The sequence below is a fragment of the Pempheris klunzingeri genome, chromosome 22 (genome assembly GCF_042242105.1).
Source record: "Pempheris klunzingeri isolate RE-2024b chromosome 22, fPemKlu1.hap1, whole genome shotgun sequence".
Taxonomy (NCBI): domain Eukaryota; kingdom Metazoa; phylum Chordata; class Actinopteri; order Acropomatiformes; family Pempheridae; genus Pempheris; species Pempheris klunzingeri.
The window spans coordinates 13720996-13742115 of record NC_092033.1 but is presented as its reverse complement, the minus strand read 5'-3'; the positions used below and the strand labels follow the sequence as shown (position 1 = coordinate 13742115).

Below are 21120 nucleotides of genomic sequence, written 5' to 3'. Positions count from 1 at the left end.
TGATGCAGTTTGGTAAGAATTTGTACTTTTACATCTATTTCTGTTTTTACTACTTTGAAGTTAAGAATTATTAATACAGAAAGCAACAGATATTTACAGTCAACTGCGTATTTAAATTTGATGAGCATTACTTTTACCTCCGTAAATCTTGAAAATAGTACTTTTTAAACAGCTTGTTAATTATACATTGCTAGAAATAAATGATAAATAAACAGCAACACTGCCTCTTGGTGTTGTTACTGAAGAACTACAACAAATTCAATGGACTGTTTGTAGGTTTGTTTTCTTCTGGTGTCTCTTCTGCCTCCTTTATTTCTGTGTTGAATCGTAACATCTACAGTACAAACTGAGCTCCACTTTTTCTCAAGTTAAAACAGAAAGCTCACAGTTTGTTTTATGCTGATGTTGTGTTGTAAGTTTTAGTAGTTTAGAACAAAATGTCTGGTGGAGAAGAGACAGGAGAGGAAGAGGCAAGAGAAAAAAAAAAGCTATAATGCAACCTCGTCATCATTTAATAGAATGGAATCTATTCTAATCTATTATTTTCTATTCCCCGAACAGATGTAGCTGTGGTGGCAGATTGGTTTGGGGACTAGCCTTTCACCCAGAAGGCCAGGATGTGGGTCCCATGTGAGGGCAGCTGTGACACTGATATGAAGTTTTCAGTTTTCTTGTACTGTCTCCAGTTTGGTTCTGCAGTTTGGTTTGGTTTAGGCACCAAAACATGGCTGATTACAATTCAGAAAGAAATTCTTTTGGGTTAAATTAGTAGTATATTATTATCGAGTCAAACATAAAAGGCAAGCTACCTTAAACACAAAAGTTACTCTTTCCGTTATACAATACACCTGGGCGATAATATTACAATATTTTTGGTGCAAATAGTTTTGGTTGCTACTTACACCTGGGTGCAAATAGCATTTACCTTAAAAGAAAAAGAAAAACCAATTGAAATAGTTTATTTTTATAATCACACAATGCACGACAAAAGGGATATCCACTAGGGATGTTCTCTTCATGGTTATATAATAACATGTGCATATGAACATGGAGTCTTTCTTTTTAAAAAAAGGGGCGAAGGTCAGTTCATGTCCATCACAGCCTTTACAGTTTCTTTGGCACAGCAGGCTGTCTGTTGATGGCCGGGCACATGCAGCGCTGCACTCACATTTGTTCCAGGGGTTCGGTATGAAGCTTAACACATATGTTGCTTCAGACGGATTCAACAGTTCTAGTTTCATTTACAACAACGCAAGTCTGTCTTAAGCTTGGTCCCACTCCTGGTTTGAAACAGGGGAGGAGTCTGAGCACCTTTGTTGGTGGTGGAATTGTCCGGCACAGAAGCTTAGTCTTCACCAGGGTCACCTCAGAGGAAGAAAGAGGCAGAGGGCAGCCTCCTCCTTTAGTCCATCCTTTAATCATCACACCATGATGAACGTCCAGCTCAGTCGGAGCCTTCCTGGTTCTCTAGGATCGGATCTGAGAACGATGTGAACACAGGTTATTGGTAAACAGTTGCCTATTTTCACATCCAGCACTTACAGAGAAACATAATCCTTGTTTTGAGTTGTGTTGTGTCCAATATTCACTCTTTTAGCTCTGTTTTTGGCCTCCACCATTTCCTAAGGGAATTATTTGGCTCTTGAGCTGCTGAACGGTCGATTATATTCAGCGGCTAATCTCCGACAGTGTCTGAGAGTTTTTGGAGCGTTGAGAGTAAACCGAAACAGTAAAGTTGTGGGCAGGGCAGCTAAAGAATGAGCTAAATCTAAAGCTCCATACAGCTGAGGGGGAGCTGCAGAGTCCGATCGTCACACTAATTTCACATCAGAGTTCAGCATTGTGTGTGTGTGAGTGTGTGTATGTGTGTGTTACCTGTCAGTGTGCTGCTGATGTTGGGAGGAGACACAATCAGCACGGCGCTGCCAGGTGTTATCCCTGAATGCACCACGGGACCCTCAACAGAGGGGGAACTCAGCTCCTGACACACACAAACACATCGAACTCTACTCTGATTATGATTATACATTTGATCTGTCAGAGGTTGTTTGTAGGGTTTGAGTGATTTGTTCTTTTGGAGCAAACTAAAGCTGAATATTACAAGGGATGGAATAATCTGTTTTTTTTTGTTAATGTCGATGTATAATTCTACAACTGTCCACTCCATTTACACACATGACAGAATTATCAACTTTCTCACTAACAAGGAGTTACAATAATTGAGTTTGTAGTTTATTATTAAAAAGTAAAAGAAGGCTGTGAATTGCGAACTTTTCAAATTAAAAGCATGTATATAATGTAGTTCGTAGGAACATGTAGATAATAGACTGGACATCCCAACTCAAGGTTCATGTTAATACCTTGTCATTGAAGCTGTCTGTCATTGGCTCCTGTGTTTCCGTGACAACATTCTCTGAACCGTCCAGGAGACTTGTGGTGTCAAGGCGGTCGTCCTGGATCCGCCCCTCTGTCTCCACAACCAGTTGTGATTGGCTGAGCGGGTCTGAGGAGGCGGAGTCAGAGGTCACTGTCTGGATGATGACGCCATCGCTGGAGCAGAGGCCGTCCGTCTGTGAGGGAGGGGCGGCACAAAGATATTACCACAATCTAAACAAGGCGGGACTGAAAATACCGCAATGACTTAATCAAACTCACCGACAGGCTGTGAAGGATGATGTGCTCGTGGGATGATGGGGAAGAGCCTGTCGTCAGGGTAACCGTGCTGTTATTAGTTAAGCTAAGCGGAAGGCCCTGGCTGCTGGAGAGGCTGAGCGGCAGGCCCTGATTGGACGTTGTCTGGAGGTAGTAGGTCCCCGGGGTGCCGGTGGGCTGTAGGTGGAAGGACTGAAATGAAAGAAAAGGGAAAGAATAAGAAGAGGCGGCATAATTTTGGTGTGTATCAGTAGACAACAGGAGGAGGAAGATGGATACGTGGGAAAAAAAAAAAAAAAACTCCAACGTCTTTCTAGAGCAATAGTCAAACTTTAATAAGGGCTAAAAAGATTAACTGGACACTACTGACATTAACTGTGTTTTGGATTTATTTCATAGTTGCTCTAAACACTTCCTGAGCTTCAGCCTCACTTACTGGATTACTGTCTCTGGATTACAATCATTATGGCTTTCTGAAGTGACAGAACGTGAAATATCATGGACATAATCAATAAATCTGTACTTAAGAATTGATATACAAGCATTGCTATCTACCACTTTTCATACATACTGTACCTATGATCCTTAACGTTAACATTATTCAGATTTTTGGCATTGTGTATATTTGGATTCTGGACATTTCTAACTGCTGCACAACAGTTTCCCTCTGGATAAATAAAGCTCTGGCTTATCTTGTAGATAAATACAAACGACCATGTAATCAGATTTGAGGGGATGTTCAAAGCACCTCGTCTAAATGGTTCAGAAGTCCTCTTATCTGTCTGATTGACAGCCCACTGAAGAATCAGTAATCACTAAGGCAGAGGCGTCTAGAAACTATGCATACTGAGAATGTCTTGTCAAATTCACACTGAATACTGACGCAAAATTCGAGTAAACGGCAGGTTAAACATATCAGATTATATTCATGCTGTATAATTGTACTGGCTTTGAAAAAACTGTGTTGTGCTTACAGGCAGGATTTCGAAGGCCTGCAGGGCTCCTGTGTTCAGAGTGATGGTTTCACTGTCGCTGGCTGCTGCTGAAGAATCTGAAGCTTACAGAGAAACACAAAGGGATCCACTGTCAGGTATCAGTGACATACAGGACAACATAAAACAGCCAGAGTTGCAAATATACAAAGAACTTCTGCAGTGTAGAGGGAATCTATACTGGCATAGAAGTCTTATACTACATATTACCATTAAATCTACCTAACAGAACACACAAGTGCTATAGTGCAGCTCACCTAGGTGAGTGATCTGCAGCGGGATCTGCACGGGTATCTGCAGCGCCGCCACAGAGTTGGGGGCAGGGTTGCCACTGCTCTCCTCCAATCGGGTGAGTCGGATTTGGAGCGAGGAGGAGGAGGGACTTCCTGGTCCGGATACTGTCTGTGAGGATGCCATCAGCTCCTGGAGACCCTTTAAGAGGACTGAGGACACACACATACACACGTGTGAGTGTCAACATGTTTTATGTGGTTTAGAGTGTGTGTGTGCGTGTGTGTACCGCTGAAGGGGATCTCCTTGTGATTGGCCACTTGTCTCTTGATGCTCCACCACTTGGATCGCAGCCACTGAGGCGATCGGACGCTGCTCCATCCGCCTGCAAGATCCTCCCACTTGATTTCATTCTCATCCTCCACCTCCAGCTCCGCTATCCTGAAACACATTAACTTTACAGATTTGTATCGTTTATAATGTGGATTTATCCTCACACACACACACACACACTCTCAATTCTGCACCTGCGTATGAGGTTGAGGTCGTCCTCCTTCATCCACTCTGTTCCTCCGCTGTGTTTCCAGTTCAGGTAGTTCAACCATTTCGACCGGCACTGTTTCTCTGAGCGCGTGCGAACCTGATCGGCGACTGTCGCCCAGGAAACTCCTCCTGTGACCGCCGACCCTGGCGTCACGCCCGCCATCTCATATACGACCTCAGCGAGACGCCTCTCCTCCTCCTCGCTCCATTTACCTGTTTTAAAAAACGAAGACAAACAAGAGATTTTTTAAATTATACAAAAACTCAAGGCTTTAACTGAAGATTCAAACACCAAAATCAGTCTGACATGAGTTTAATAGAAAAACTTCCAAAGCAAGTATTTTCTAACAAAATTCACTATTTAGAAATATCATAAGTTTATGCAAGCTTTCAGATGCTTGCTTGTCTGTACCGGTGTTGCATGTGTCCTTCATCAGTCGGCAGCGGTCTTTGACAGAAGAGGCGCTGCGACCCAGAGCTGCTCCGATCGTCGCCCAGTCGTTCCCATGCTTCTCCCTCAACCTGAACACAAACACCACATATAAACAACACATTAGTCTAAACTAAAAAAACTGACATGTGATTTATTTTTTTTTTATGTTGAAAGAAGAGGCGCACTCACGTTTTTAGCTTCTCTATCTCATCAGGAGTGTACCTTAAGGACAACAAAAACCAGATTACCATTCAAGCTGAGAAAACAATCAAGTTGTGATGTGTTTTCTGTCGTATTTTTTCCCCTCATGAACTCACTTGCCGACATGGTTGCGGTTGTCGTACATCCGTAGAACTCGTCTGTAAACGGCGAACAGCGGCCTGTTTAACCCCAAGGCCACAGAGCGGTAGAAGTCCTTCCTCTCCTCTTTGGACATCTCAAAAATGATCTCTGCTGGATCCTCGATGCCTCGGCCCTGAAACACACGCACAAGCGGTTCTTAAAAAACATGGATAACACGTACAGAACCAAACTCGACACCTTCAGACGCAATGAGGACGATGTACCTTTACATATCGATCGATGTTGCTCATCAGAATGTCTATCTCCTCTTTAGACCACATGCCCTGTTTCCACTTATGACCTTAAATGGAAGAAAGGACATCTGTCATTCATACTTGAGATAAATTCATACTGCATGACTCAGTGGTTCTATACACAGCTAAATGAGCCACTGGGTGAAAAAGTTTGGCATATATATATATATATATATATATATATATATATATATATATATACATATATATATATATATATATACATATATATGTATGTGTGTACAAACACACTCTTCCACGGTATGTTTTAGGGGGAAAAATCTAATATTACCCCCGACACTGATGCCCTTGTGTGTACCTTTATTAGCAAGTGTGTCTTTGTCTTCTTTCGTGGTGAACCACGCCTGACTGACAGGCGACACCTCTGCCTTCTGATTGGGAGAGAGAGAGTCCTCGTCCTCATGGAGAATCTACGCAAACAAAAGCATTTTTCAGACCACACATTCGTCAAAACCAAAGCTTTGTGAAACATCTGGGACAAAGGTGTATTAGCTGCAACGGTCTAGAAACAATTAGCCCATTAATCATTACTTTAAAAATCAATCAACAACAATTTTTATAATCAAATTATCATGTCAAGAATTTATTCACTGATCCAGATTAATTTTGCCCACTTTTGAATGAGGCTTGCTGTGTCTCGCTACATCACAGATTAGAGGTAGGTGGACGTCTGGTGCCGCACTCACAAAACATCCTGAGGCTAAAAGTAGCTCCTAACAGGCCAAGTTTAAGGCTGTGTTGGTATTTGTTCTGAAAGTAATTCACAGAGCATTTGAACTCTAAAAGCAACTCCTAAATTGCAGAGAAGTTAGAGGGCCAAAGGACTCCTGGGTCACTAAGACCTGCTCACGTCTTTTGATGTCAATTTGACAGCAGAAACAATTTTTTTTATTTTACTTTTTGACTAACCCTAACCCTAAGTAAGGGATGGTTCATTTAGGATGCAGGAATTTTTTTTTAAAAAGTGGTAGAAGCAGCAGAAAAGAGATGAAAAAGGAGAGGCTTTATCAATACCTGAATCTGAGCGACACCGTCCTCCGAGAGATCACCGTCTGCTGTGGCCGTCATGGTCACCTCAAAGCCCTCATCGTTCTCTGACACTGAGCAGAAGGAACAGAAAAAGGAGCAAATGTTACAACAAAAGCCTTATTCATTTGTAGGCATTTTTTATAATCAAGAAACTGAAGCACTGTTGTTTCTAACAGACGGTGACAGAAACCACAGACTGAAGCTTGAAATTAGATATTTTGTCCCAAGAACAAGCTGAAAATAAACCTTTATTCTAGCAAAAAGACTTGAGTTTGAGTGTGTATTTCAGACATGTCCTTTTATCCAGCTAAACATCACATAACTTAAACAGGCGCAACTTTCATCATTGTGAGGAGTTTTCCTTCCGAGTGAGGACATTTTGAAAAGTGAGGACATTCTGCCCGGTCCCCACTTCTCCCAGGGGAAGCATCTAATTGAAGTTAGGGTAGATGTCAGGGTTAGACATAATGTCAACGATTCAAATGAAAAATGTGTGTGTCTCACTCGGTAAGGTGACCACAGAGTACTGAGGTGTGTCCGAGTCGTCCTGTTCTTCAGTAGAGACACGCAGTTTCTTGGGAAGGGGCTCCGAGTCCTCATCTGCACCCATGGACACACACAATGAACACATTTTCTGTACAATCAGAGGACCATGCCTTCGTAGACTTGTTTACACGAAGCTAACTGCTTTTCACAATTCATCGATTCACTCGTTTGGTTTCTAAAATGTCAGAAAATATTGAAAAACTCAATGAAAAATAGAAAAAAAATGACTCAAAGTTGCATTTTGCTTTGTTCTTAAAATGCTTTTTCAGTCCAATTAACAGTCCCAAAACCCAAAGAATATTCAGTTCATGATCTCACTTGATAAAGAAAAAAGGAGTGAATTCTCACAATTAAGAAATTTGGACCACAAAGAGAGTTGATTATATTCATTTTCTGTTTATCTACCAACACATTAATTTGTTAATTGTTGCAATTTGAATTAAATCCATGGTTAGGTTGCAGTATTTGCTTTGTCGATAAGATCAAAAAAGAATGAAAACCAGGAACAAAGAGACAGAAAAAACTGTGTACGTGCGTGTGCGCGTGTGCGCGTGTGCGTGTGTGCGTGTGTGCGTGTGTGTGTGCTGACCCACCGTTGTGAGGACAGTGCAGTATGATGCTTCCATCGCAGTCCTGAGTGAGCGTGACGGACTTGACAGTTTCTAACTCTGCGGCGTCCTCGTCCTCTGCTGTTGAACTCATCATGCACCTGGTGAGGAGTGAAAACATGGCCACAGGATTGTGTAATAACACGTCATAAATACCAGGGCAGCACTCTACTGTGCTGAATGTACAGTTCAGGGTACTGTTTCTACTGTGGAAAAATCAGTTGTTCTAGCATGTTCTGATATGGTCCGTTGAGACGTACTGCAACTAATAGTTATTTTCATTATCTACAGGACGTAGAATCTAGAGTGTACAGGTATACCTAATAAAGTGGCTGATGAGTGTAATTTTGTTGAAAATTAGTTTTAAAACAGACCAAAATGTTAACTTATAAATAAACTCAACATTACACAAATAGATTAGTTAGTTGTATAAATAACCAAGACACAGGTCTTAAAATGGAACATTTATTCAACTACATGTTAGTGCTGTGTACTTTAATTCCATTTTACAAATAATAATATTGATCAAGATTATTTATTATTGTTTTGGCAAAGGTAACTGTTGGTGTTGCAATTGATTAAACTCACACCAAACTCCCTTCAAAATATGTCAATTTAAAGCCAAATTGTGTACTAACACAGGAATCAACTCCTCTGTACTTACAGTACATTTTATCTATTTGTTTTGTAGTTGGGGTCAGTAAACTCAGGTGAGAAGAAGGATCCATTCATAAGTTAGTTCAGTGAAAAAATTCTAAAACTGTATTTTGAGTTTACACTGCTCCCTCGCGCCCTCCACTGGAAACGGAAAGTTGTCGCAGCCACCAAAACCAGCCGGTCTTATTGGTCATACTTTGTTAAAATATGTTGTGTTTGTTGGACAGTATGCACGCCAAATTGCAGGCTGGATCACTGTAAAAGGGTTTTGCTTCATGATAAAATCGGGAGTGTATTTATTTTTCGACAGTCGACAGGACTATGCAGAATTTGTCTATTTTTAAATTGAGTTTGGGGAAGGGTCCCATGCATTGCTATTTGTAACAGTGCAGAAAACACTGGGATTCATCGCAGAAATGGATGAGAGAGTTTAGGTGACAGAAACTTCTAAAAACCTTTGATTACACCAACGTTATTGACACAATACATAAAAGCATGTGATCTTAAATGCACAAGAGCATATGTGCTCAATGATGTTTCCAGGAGGCAGACAGTATCTGGTGATGCTCTGATGCTAACCATTAGCATCCAACAAGCTACCCAGCTAAATGAAAGACGAAAAATCTCCGGCGCCATGTTAGATGACAAGGTGAAGCTTATGGCGGTCTGACGATGTTTTGGTGGTTTATTGTCGAAGATTCGCACTCGGATCTTTCTTTGCGATTCTCCCCGCGTCCGACTACCTAACAGAAAGCGAATTTTACTTTTGATTTGGCTACTTACTTCCTGTTTTTGGTCCGGGGACTTGTGAGTTACCAGGATGAAGGTAAGTGCCAGGATGGAGGATCGGCCGTCCGACGGCCGCTGGGTTGCCAGATAAGACTATTATCCGTAAACTGGAAGGTTGTAGAATACGTATTCTCTGTAAAAAATAAGAAAATGAAAATAATTTCTGAAGCTTTTGTCCAGTTAGTTGATTCTGAATAACGCAGGTAATATATAAAATGCTCTTTCATTCATTTTATTTGTTTCAATATTTTACCTATTCTTGTCTTAAAGCAGGAGAAGCAATCCTTATTCAACTAATCTCGAGATCGTTGGTGAAGACAGGGATGTAGTTGAAAGCTTTGTAGAGAGCTTGTCAGTGAATGCAAATCAATTAAATTTGCGTGTAAGAATCGAACCTGGCAACTATCTTCTCCGCTCTAATATCTTTCCGGGTAACAACTTGACTTGTTTGTTTTTCTAAGTGACTCAAGTAAAATAGAGACACTAAATTAAACACTACAAAACTTTTAGTGGTATTTGAATAACTTAACTAAATGACTTTTTTGATGTACGTCCTGCAACTATATTTTGTATGTAAACGATGCGTGATATGTTGAGGCGGAAATGGTTCCGCTGTTATTTCGATCGGACCATTATTCGCGACGGACGGAAGATTCAAGCTGCAAAAATCCAAATTTCACATTCAACACCTGCAGCTTTAATTTAGGTCCAAGAAATGGGAGAACAGCCGGTCAGAGTGTAAGTTTAACTCTACAAATATTGTAAATGTGACCTTAATTACGTTTCATCTCAGTAAATGTTTATTTTATCAGCCATGATGTGATGTGTGGTCGATTTCAATGTCCTGTAAAACATGGTGGTTAAAAGTTTATGATATGCTCGTTAAAGGAGCGTTTCATAAAAATACTCGCGCCGCCGTAAAACGCAGTACGTTAAGTTGCTTCATTTGCTTCACGGTCTGAATACATCTAATACTAAACGCGACGAACGTCGCCGAACTTCATTAAAAATTCAGATAATTGAAGGTTGTGTTACTCACAGGCACACCTGTAGTTATCCTACACGTTATAGTACAGCCTAACTGATATCGGTAATGTGGGCTGAACATTTCGGCATGCATGCACTCCACCAAAATACACGAACTGTCAGAGAAATCCAGTTTTCATCGTGTGAATGATCAAACTGAAACCAACGTAATGTGAGAGTTACCACCGGATCCGTCCCAGTATTGGTCATGTAATGTCTGCCGAACTGAAATGTTGTTTAATATACACCAGTGCATTTTAATTTAAGTCAACCAACAGAAATTTATCATGAGTTATTTGGGAGTCTTGCTGTTTTTTGGTTTTTTTTAAAGGGATATTACGTTTTTTTTTGGTTTTTTTTTTGGCTCCTTATTGTATATGTCCCATGATGTGTTGAAAGACATAGATTAAAGTATTAAAGCGTGTGTTTGCAGTCTGGCGTGTGGGGATGTTGAAGGCAGACTGAACGCTCTGTTCAATCGAGTCCAGACCATTCAGAAGAAGACCGGACAGTTTGATGTGAGTCAGTGTGAAATTTTAAGTCACAGCAACTTAATCTATTCCTGAAATGCTTCTATTGGGATCAAATCACCAGAGATGCTACTTACTATCTCACCTAATTCTGTTGTAATAGTTAGTAACTGTCCCAATCATTAACTTGTGGATCATTAGAGTGTTGACGTCTTCTCGTAGCTGCTGTTGTGTGTTGGAGAGTTTTTCGGGACGTCACCAGAGGCCGACGCAGAGTGGCAGCAGTACAAAACTGGAGCCAAGAAAGGTACGAACATCTGGATGACCAGCTGTTTCCAACACGCAAACTTCTCCAGGAACCACTGTGGGAGATCAGACACCTAAAGCTGTGCAGACAGTTTGTGTCATGCTTTTGGCTGGCTGATGAGGAAATCAGTTTTCTGCTCCTGTTGTTTATTAAACCCTCTCTTGTGTGTTTTGTGCCTCCTCAGCTCCCATCCACACGTACATCCTCGGAGCAGCAAGCCAGGAGACAGTGAAGAACTTCCCCAGCGCCGATGGCTGTGAGCTGGCTGACAACATCACGTATCTGGGTGAGACTCTGAGTGTGCCCGGCGCTTCGGTTTGGACATTCAAGCTTCCCTTTTCAAACATGTTGGCCTGATGTGTGTTTTAGGTCGACGAGGCGTGTTCACCGGCGTGTCGGGGTTACAGATAGCGTACGTCAGCGGTCGGGAGGCCCTGCAGGAACCGGCTCCAGCTCACTGCTTCACCGCCAAAGATCTGTCGGCCCTCGTGGCTCCGCTGACCAGCAGCTCCAAGTTCAGGGGAGTCGACATCCTGCTGACGTCACAGTGGCCGCGGGGAGTGTGGCACTACGGAAACAACCCGGTAACCAGGAATTCAAACTAGTAAACACTATTATTATTATAGTTTTGGACAAGAACAATTTCTTTCAATACAGTAGCTGCATCTGATACACAAAGACTTGGTTCACTCAACATGGATTCACTTTTTAACTGGATTTAATCACAGTTAATCAGAAAGCTTTGTTGTACCAAAACTGTTTTATATCGTACTTTAGCTTTTTCTTTAAATCTGATTTATAATTCCACATATATTTGGATGGAGCAATATTTTTCTAATACTAGTGAGAGAAGTGACTGTCTGAAAGTGGTCACTCATAAATGGATGGTTTTGCCCACATGGGGGCAGCAGAAACAAGCTTTGAGGACAACATTAAAACATCATCACTTTTCAATCTGACACTGTTAACCTGATGAATGTAAGTCCAACATTCCCTCTATTTTAACTCTGTTTTTGGTCTCCACCAACTCCTGAGGGAAACATCTGGCTCTCTAGCTGCTTAATGATCCAGTGTGTTCACCAGCTTCTCCCAAACTGTCTCTGTGTGCTGTTTGCTGCTGAGCAGGTGGTGTGCAGTGGGGTTTTAGAGGTTTTCGTCTGAAAATGACTCTATGAGAATGAACCAAAACAGTAACGTTGTGAGCTGGACAGCTAAACAATGAGCTTAATCTCACTGCAGGTATTATAAATATATGAAGTATTGCCACTCTAAGTAACAGCACAGTCACTTGGATCTTGTTTAAAACATTTAAACCTTAATCAAGGGTTAAAGTGGTTGTCCTACACTATCGCTAATCTCAAATGTTTTGTTTTCTTAAGTTTCACAAAACATTTCATTTTATATTCAATTAAACAATGTTGGTGCAGCTCGGCCTGAGAACTGTTTTTCAGCTGCTGTTTGACTTGTTTCGCGTCCTTTAAACATCAGACAGGAGGAAAAAACGTTTTCATTTGACAAAACAATCCCACCTTGATGTCCATATAAGTAGCTGTTCCAGAGCTTCTGATCATATCGTATAATCGTCGTCAGCAGTTGTTGTGGAATCCTAGATGCACAAATGTCTTTTGAGAACTTGAGGAACCTTTCACCCATGTCCTCTCAAAAATCGAGTGTGGTGTAATAGAAAGCTCCAGAGCAGAAGTCAATCTTGTGGTGTGATTGTTTGTGAGGTCAAGAATGAACTTTAATTCTCTGCCCTTGTGTTTTTTTGGCGTGTCCCTGTTGCAGGAAGTGAACACGAAGTTCTGTGGAAGCGGCGCTGTCGCCAACCTTGCTGACAGACTGAAACCACGGTACCACTTTGCCGCACTAGAGGGCGCTCACTATGAAAGACTTCCATACAGGTAGGAAGCAGGACTTGGACTGCTAATGGAGGATTTTTACATTGTTTGGGATTCATCGCAAAGCTTCTCCCAGTGCTGCTGACCGATGTCTCAGAGCTCCACACTCTGTTCTTTCTAAAAGTTAAACTGTCTACTGACGGGGCTCTATGTGGGTTTTCTGTCCACAGGAATCATGTTATTCTCCAGGAAAATGCTCAGCATGTCAGCCGCTTCATCGCCCTGGCAACCGTCAACAACCCCGCCAAGAAGAAAGTACGTGTCTGACTTTGAGTAAACAATGGCCTCATCGTGTTTTATTCAAACTAGCTATGCAGACTTTATACCATCATCACCCTGATCCGTCTGTTGTCGTCTGTCTGTGCGTCTCTCTGACTGCTGCAGTATCTGTACGCCTTCAACATAATCCCCATGAAGACTATGGATCCATTAGAGCTGGTGAAGCAGCCACAGGACGTGACAGAAAACCCCTACAGGTGCTCCACGAAAGACAAGTCAGACAAACAAAAGGCCTCAAAAGGCTTCAGCGCCGCAGACGAGGAGGTACAAGGAGCACGACGAAACGCATCCATAGTGCAACATCACTTCGCTTTAGAGGATAATCGTGGGTTAAGTTTTGGAACTAAAGCTCCTTTCTGATGTGTGTTCAGGAGCCGGCCCATCAGTTCTTCTTCGACCTGAGCAGTAAGCGGGGCGGGGGTCCTCGGGGCCGCGGCAGCAAGAGATACTCTGACGGTGGACGAGACCAGCAGCACGACAGAGGCGGGCATCACCAGGGGCAGCCCAAACAGCCCCGCAAGCACCGTGAGTCCAGCCTGAGTCCAACCTAAACATTACCGACATCTGTTGTCACAGTGGTAGAGTCCAAACTAACAGAATAAAGTTTATTTTAATATTCTTATTGTGTGCAGCTCAGCCTTCTGGTCCCTGCTGGTTCTGTCTGGCCAGTCCTCAGGTGGAGAAGCACCTCGTCATCAGCATAGGAACACATGTAGGTTTATACAGTACATATTTATGACTACACACCCAGACACCAGTACCTATGTTAGTGTACTAATATGCGAGGGTACTTAAAAAACATCCATGAAGTCACTTACCGGAGGGATTTTGTCTGCAGTGTTACCTGGCTATGGCGAAAGGCGGCCTGACTTCTCACCACATGCTGATCCTCCCCATCGGCCACTACCAGTCTGTGGTGGAGCTGAGCTCAGAGGTGGTGACGGAGATGGAGAAGTACAAGTCGGTCCTGAAGAGCTTCTACAAGAGCAGAGGAGAGCGCTGCGTGGTGTTTGAGAGGAACTACAGGAGCCAACATCTGCAGCTACAGGTAGGAAAGCAGTCAGGGTGCTCCTGGGTAACAACAGCTGTGCAGAAGAAATCCAAAATGAGATATTAATGTTTAAAGAAGTCTCCAACACGAGAGTGGATCATTGGTGCTCGGCAGTAACGGACAATATGCAGTTAAATGAATTTTCCTTTGCAACTTTACCTTTTAATTTAAAAAATACACTCATTGCCAGTTTATGAGTAAGACTTCTTTTAGGGCTGCAACTAACAATTTTTTGATGAATTTGTCAATTATTTTTGTAGTTTACCATTTGCCCAAACCCAAAATAATTCAATTTAGTAATATAGATTAGAAAAGAAGCAGGATCCAGTGTTTGTTTCTGCATTTTCACAAGATAAAGTCAACTGACTGATTATCAGAATAGCTGCTGATTAGTTTTCTGGCCATTTAGATGTGTTAAAACTAATTTAAACTACATTAAATGGACTAATTAACTGGCAACCGAGTGTGTATTCAATTAACATATACTCAGCATAACAGCCGTGCAATTAATCCTATATTCAAAATAAATGTTTTAACAGTAAAAATATGCCCGGTTAATTGCCAAAGGTGATTTTATACAGAGAAAACACTAATTAAACTTTAAAGAGCCTAGATTTGAAAATAAATGGGGTCATCATGAAGGTTCTAATTAAATGTAGTGATGTGTTGATTCACCTTCATGGTTGTTTTGGAGGATGTGGTTTGTATAATTATATTGCATCAAAACGCAGGTGTTTCTATTATTTTGTCCACGTGACTTTGAAGTTTTGGGTCTTTGTATCGTCGCCGTTGTTGTTCAGGTCGTCCCAGTGCCGCTGGACCGCTGCACCACAGAGGACATCAAGGAGGCGTTCATGGTCCAGGCTCAGGAGCAACAGATGGAACTGATGGAGATTCCTCAACACACCGACCTCAAACAGGTGCGCGTGTAAATGTACAGCTCACACACACACACACACACACCTCTAAACTTTGAGATTAAACTCCTACACTGTGTGTGTGTGTGTGTGTGTGTGTGTGTGTGTGTGTGTGTGTGTGTGTGTGTGTGTGTGTGTGTGTGTGTGTGTGTGTGTTCAGATTGCTCCTCCAGGGACTCCGTACTTCTACGTGGAGTTGGACTCGGAGGAGAAACTCTTCTACCGCATCCAGAAACATTTTCCTCTGCAGTTTGGGAGGTAAGTCTGCATTTAACACTCATCTTTCACCTTTTTCAAGTTCATACTTGTGTTAGGAGGTCCTACTAGATTAGCTGTGCATGGTTTAATGTTCAACACACATTATTTTTCTGTCTGATCGTGTTACTGGGAGCTGGTGAGGTGGATTCAGGACGATTTCAGTGGGCGGAGACAGTTATTGTTGAAGGGCTGGATGAGGTCACATGTCCAACAGATTATGACATCATAAATGGAGCCAAATCTAAACAGTGTTTTCACACACATTTAATAAAAGATGACAGAGGAAGGTCTTATCACACAGTTTAGCGTTCTCTTGTCACACTGGGGACATGTTTGTGTTGAAAAGGGTTTTTTGCACAATATGGGACCTTGGCATGGTTTGGCAAACACATCTGCTTAGAAAACATAGAAATAAGACACTGCAGACCTTACCTGAGAATCATCTCATTTTTATTATTTATAATTTTTACTATTTTCATCTAAATGTTTTATTTATAATTTTAGTAATCCAGCGATAGTTGTCTGTACATCCATGTGTGCTTTGCAAACAAGATCTGCCAATAACCGATTCAGCAGCTTTTAATGGTGTCAGTTTATAGCTTATTAAAAACAGTGGCTCAAGAGAGAATAGAAGTACCTACCTCTAGCTGACATTACAACAGGGTCGTGCTCTCCTGATGGTTTTGATATTTTCTGTCATCAAATTGGTTCCCAAACAGGTCAGACATTCCCTCCATTTTCACACAAAAGTCAAATGTCACACAGAGCTGATTGGTGTGTGTGTGTGTGTGTGTGTGTGTGTGTGTGTGTGTGTGTGTGTGTGTGTGTGTGTGTGTGTGTGTGTGTGTGTGTGTGTGTGTGTGTGTGTGTGTGTGTGTGTGTGTGTGTGTGTGTGTGTGTGTGTGTGTGTGTGTGTGTGTGTGTGTGTGTGTGTGTTTAGGGAGGTTCTGGCCAGCGAGGTGCTGCTGAACATCCCGACTCGAGCCGACTGGAAGGAGTGTAAACAGAGCAGAGAAGAGGAGGAGGAAAGCTGCAAAAAGCTGAGAGACGACTTCCAACCATACGACTTTGCGTGGGAAGACTAACACACACACACACACACACACACACAGTTACCACCACTACAGTCAGGGTTTGTGTTAAAGGAAGGGTTTGAGGAGGAGATAACCGCTCTTGTGTGCCGTAAACATGTATAACTGGAGCCAGCTGCCTGTTAGCTTATCTTAAAGACTGGAAACAGGAAACAGGTAGCCTGACAAAAGGTAACAACATCCACCTACTAGCACGTCTAAAACTCTCGTTTAATTTGTGAGCTTTAGAGATGCTGGCAGGTCGATGTTACCTTCGGACAGGATAGAGGTTTCTCTCTTTATCCTAAGCTAATAGGCTACATATTTATCGCACAGACATGAGGGGGGGTTTATCCTCTCATCTAACTCACATCAAAAATAGCTAAATTTCAAGACTATTCCCTTAAATCAGTTTTTGGTTGTTGATACCAGTGTTTTCTTTTTAATAATACTTTTTTTGCAAAGTGACGGACGGAACTGAGATATTTACAGCAGAATTTTATAAGTAAGGATGATAAAAGTCTCAGTTTAAAGTTTCTCAAAGCGTCTTGCGAAGCATGTTTCTTTTTCTGAGTATTTTGTTTTATCAAAGTGAGGTTATAGTGTTGCTGGCCAAAGCCTGGGAGACGAGCTCAAAAATTATGAGAAGTTCCAGTGTTCAAAGTGTCTTTTAATTGTTCCTGATACAAAAATACACGAAAACATCTACGCTCCATTTTGTGCAGCTCCTGGATAAAACTTTCTAAATAAAAGCTGAAACCATTACAGACATTTCATAAATACAAAACTGTAAAAACCAACCTTTTCTATCATTTCTATGGAGGCTCTTTTGTTTTAAGCTGAACTCCAGGGAAAATGTTTTAAATGTATTTCTTGTATTTTGTAAATTGAGTACAATTAAATTCTCATTTTCAGTTTCTGGTGTCAAGTTGTTCATCATTTACCATGTAGTGCAGTAATAGGTAGAAACTACAGCTTATAATACTATTTTATGTGTATGGTCATGACACGTGTTAGTGTTAAAGATTCAATGTGAAATGAAGAACCTAAGTGAAGAAGTAAGAGAGAGCCTCATTCAAAATCCCACTGACATTTGTAACAACTCTAATAACCAAAACTAAAGGCTTGGAAGAGGCACTTTCTCAACTGAGGCTCGCGTCATATGTTAAATACGGAGCGTAATTTCTTTAGAAAAAACATAATCTCATCGTCTAAACAATATTCATGATTCATTCGGGCTTTACCACCTTTTCCCAAAAGTCCTAGACCTTCACCGGTTCTTGTAATGTTCATTATCAAAGCAACATTTCAACCTGCAATGTCTTTGTCAGTCCACGTGGACCAAAACCAAACGATGTGTATAAACCAAAAATGACAGCGTCGCCTCCAATAAGAAGAACACATTAACACAACACATCATGTAAAACATTTTCACATCATTATATAATAACACCAGCATTTGTTTTGATAATCTGACACATTTTGTAATAAATAGCCTGAATGGAAGATGCAGTGGATCATCCACTGCTACAGTTGCATCACTGGACCACTAGATAGTGTTGTTATCCACATTATCCTCGGCAGCATTTCGGTGTATTGTTCAGTCATTTTAGTGAAACGCTTGGAAAAATAACAAACCACAGACCTTCACTGCCAACTGTTTTCACTGTTTTTAATCTCTGAAGTTAAATAGTTCCAAGCCAAAACTTTCCAGAGAGGTCCATAGACTGTAAGGTAAAGGTTTCAATGCAAACTTGAATGGCTTCTCTTGTGTTAACATTTTTTATTATGTTTTGGGTTAGTGAGCATTTAATATCCATTTTCCTTCTCCCTAGCCGCTGATGGCTGTGCGCTCCTTATTGGTACTCAGCTGTGTTGCCTTTAGGAGTTTAATGGTACAATTTTATCTTCTTTGTTGTATTTTTTAATCTCTCTCTCTCAGGTGTGCCTGCATTGCTGCTTTATTCATTTCTTTGTTAGTACCATGTCAGTACCACGTGATCCATAATTGAACTACATTTTATTTGTGCTCCTTGCCTCTGATTTTAGATTGTTAATCATTTGCACACCACAGTGGTTTGGCGCTGATGATTGCAGAGGCCTTAAAACGCCAACATCTACGTGTGTTCTTTTGTTTAGCATAAGCAAAAGCAGCCTCACTCTGTTTTCTTTCTGTCAGCAGGAGTCACCAGCCGAATGTTGACGATATCTCTTGTGGAAAACCCATTACGGTGATTAAGTGTCGTTCCATGAGACTCTATGCACCTGCACTTTTTGTGAGTGTGGTTGTTTCTATGTATGACCTGTTCCAACAGTCCATCTCACAGCGTGCAGGTTTCGTGAAGGGAGCGTGTTGTCTTATTAAACATGTCATATATCATAATCCTCTCTGATACGTTCGTGTACTTGAATAAATACAGAGGCTACATTTGATGAGATTTATGTGACATTTAATCCTACATCAGTGGTTCAGCCAGTTTTTAGTGTGATGATGAACCCCCAGATTGACCTCAGCCCCAGTCAACTCAAGCACCCCTTCATCGACATCCATCATGTTCCAAACGGGCTCATTAGGGCCTATTGAAATGTAAGGAAATGCATCCGAAATAAATTGCAAGTTTGACGGCCTAAACATATACGAAAACTCATGAAACTTTGCACCCGCATCAGTCGTGGTGAAAAATTACATAGGTTCGAATCCCGGTTTGAACCTGGAATCTTTCTGTGTGGAGTTTTGCATGCTAGCGTGAGTTCTCTCTCTCTCTCTGGGTACTCTGGCTTCCTCCCACAATCCAAAAGACATGCAAGCTGTCTGTCTGTCTGTCTGTCTCTGTATGTGGCCCTGTGATTGGCTGGCGGCCACTTCAGGGTGACCCCGCCTCTCGCCGGAAGTCAGCTGGGATTGGCTCCAGCTCCCCCGCAACCCTAATGGATAAGCAGTATAGATGCTGGATGGATGGATGTACATGGAGTATAAAACCTCAGCCATGTAGCAGTGTTCACTGGACTTGGTGAATGTGAAATGCAGTTTAAGCACCTCCCACTGGTCCAAAATGTGTGAAACCGCTGGTTCAATGGAGAGCCACCATGTGGCACACACCTTGGTTATGTGTAAGGGTTTCTCCCCACAGTCGATGCTCTCATAAATGGTTGGCATCTCCTCCCTCCAACTCAACAAGCCCCAGAAATGTTGAGACAATTGTGTGTTTGGTGTCGCTAAAGTACCTCATCACAACCCCCAGGTACTTAGAAACACTTCCATCTGTGGACTCATGGAGGAGGAGGAGGCTGAAACGCTGCTCGCCCACATCTGCGACCAACTTTTTTAGAAAGTATGGTGCTAGAACACCATGAATCATTTCCGTGCATTTCGTCCTGTGCATTTTGAAGTGAGTAGCAGCAGTGGAGTCTGAGAAAGCAGCTTGACACGCTTCCTCAGTGCGACCACATGGACGGCTGTGGCTCAGTAATAGAGTGGGTCGTCCCTCAATCAGAAGGTCGGGGGTTCGATCCCCAGCTCCTATGGGTCAACATGACAGCATGGAACAGTGTTCAGCAATAACTAATGCCACAGTGGCTTCAGTCAGTGTTTTCCTCATTAATGGCAGCTTGCTTTGAGTGGAACTGTTGGAAGGTTTTGTCTTTTCAGTATGTTTTTGACTTGTCATGTGTTTTTTTTATATCACAAAGTTTGGCGTTGGCTGCAGAGCATCCGGAGCAAGACCACCAGTCTGAGGAACAGCTTATTTCCAGAAGCTGTTAGACTGCTGAACTCTGGTGGAGCACACACACACAAACACACACCCACACACCTACTTCTATTTTATTTTATATAGGACCTCTATTTTCTATATTTTATTTGTTATTTGATATTGATCTTGGCTTAAAACTGGACCTGAGAGCATAATTTCGTACCTCCCCATGTGTAAACGTGTGTTGGTATGACAAAGTTCCTTGAATCCTTTAAATGTAATTGCATGGAAATGTCAGTAATCACCATTAATGTCAAAATATTTTATGTGTCGTCACAAATACTTACTGAAGTTTAACAGCAAGTTTAAAAATGTATCTCGACAATGTAAATGTGAAGGGAATGAAATGAGAGAAAAGTCATCAGTTTAAATATCCACTTTTTTATTTCATACATCAAATGTGTGCAGCCTTGTTCAACATGAAGGTGATACAGCTCTAACTTCTGGTCACTTATTGATTGATTCTTTTTCCTTCCATGCTTCAGGTGGGCTGGTGTTCACTGCTGAGGAGCAGAGGAAGAGTCTTCAGGTTCGTCCAAATCCTCCTCACTTTTTATTCATCGGCATCCTGCAGTTCTCCACTTTCCAGCGTCGCTGCTGACTGTAAACACAACTAATAAAAAGTATAAAATGTAATTGTTGTACGATTTTCTCCCTCTTGCAGATGTGCAGACTGAAGCAACAACACATTTGAAGAAGAGGAGCGTTCTGCAGCCACTGAGGGAACATGTGCTCTGTGCTGAAGCTCTCAGGTAGGAGATTTGTTGTCAGTGTTACCAGCAGTTCTGTTAAATGTAGACGGAACTTTGAAAACACACAGGATATTTTCAACATATTGATTTCTTGCTTAAGAAAAAGACTTAATGGCTCAAATGGTTGTGTAGTTTATTTCCTGAGTGTGGTTGCTGCCTGGACCCTCTCCCCCTCGGCTGTGTTGTGTGTTTTAAAGCTGAAAAGCCGTCACTGGAGCAGCGCCATGGTTCACGCCTTGG

At 41.8% G+C, this 21120-nt stretch overlaps 2 protein-coding genes across 3 annotated transcripts; one reads left to right on the top strand and one right to left on the bottom strand.

The window, feature by feature from the left end:
* Positions 1–958: 958 nt before the first annotated feature.
* On the bottom strand, positions 959–9160 carry dmtf1 (cyclin D binding myb-like transcription factor 1). 2 transcript variants are annotated; one of them, XM_070853993.1, is made up of 17 exons: positions 9092–9160; positions 7637–7752; positions 7002–7097; positions 6483–6568; positions 5767–5878; positions 5418–5494; positions 5169–5326; positions 5041–5073; positions 4831–4940; positions 4403–4631; positions 4165–4316; positions 3902–4087; positions 3627–3709; positions 2656–2844; positions 2361–2570; positions 1876–1981; positions 959–1479 (listed from the first exon to the last, which is right to left on the bottom strand). In XM_070853993.1, the coding sequence occupies exons 2-17, from the start codon at positions 7746–7748 to the stop codon at positions 1445–1447; spliced, it is 1974 nt and encodes a 657-aa protein (XP_070710094.1). In that variant the 5' UTR covers positions 7749–7752; positions 9092–9160; the 3' UTR covers positions 959–1444. The 2 variants fall into 2 exon arrangements, with proteins under 2 accessions (XP_070710094.1, XP_070710095.1); XM_070853994.1 differs by having other exon boundaries at positions 3627–3703.
* Positions 9161–9746: 586 nt separating this feature from the next.
* Positions 9747–17221, top strand: cwf19l1 (CWF19 like cell cycle control factor 1). The gene is made up of 14 exons (XM_070853995.1): positions 9747–9835; positions 10557–10641; positions 10816–10900; positions 11085–11186; positions 11270–11484; positions 12689–12804; positions 12972–13056; positions 13186–13344; positions 13452–13605; positions 13713–13792; positions 13919–14128; positions 14932–15051; positions 15209–15306; positions 16247–17221. Exons 1-14 carry the CDS (start codon positions 9813–9815, stop codon positions 16389–16391), a joined length of 1677 nt encoding a protein of 558 aa, XP_070710096.1. The 5' UTR covers positions 9747–9812; the 3' UTR covers positions 16392–17221.
* Positions 17222–21120: the final 3899 nt, after the last annotated feature.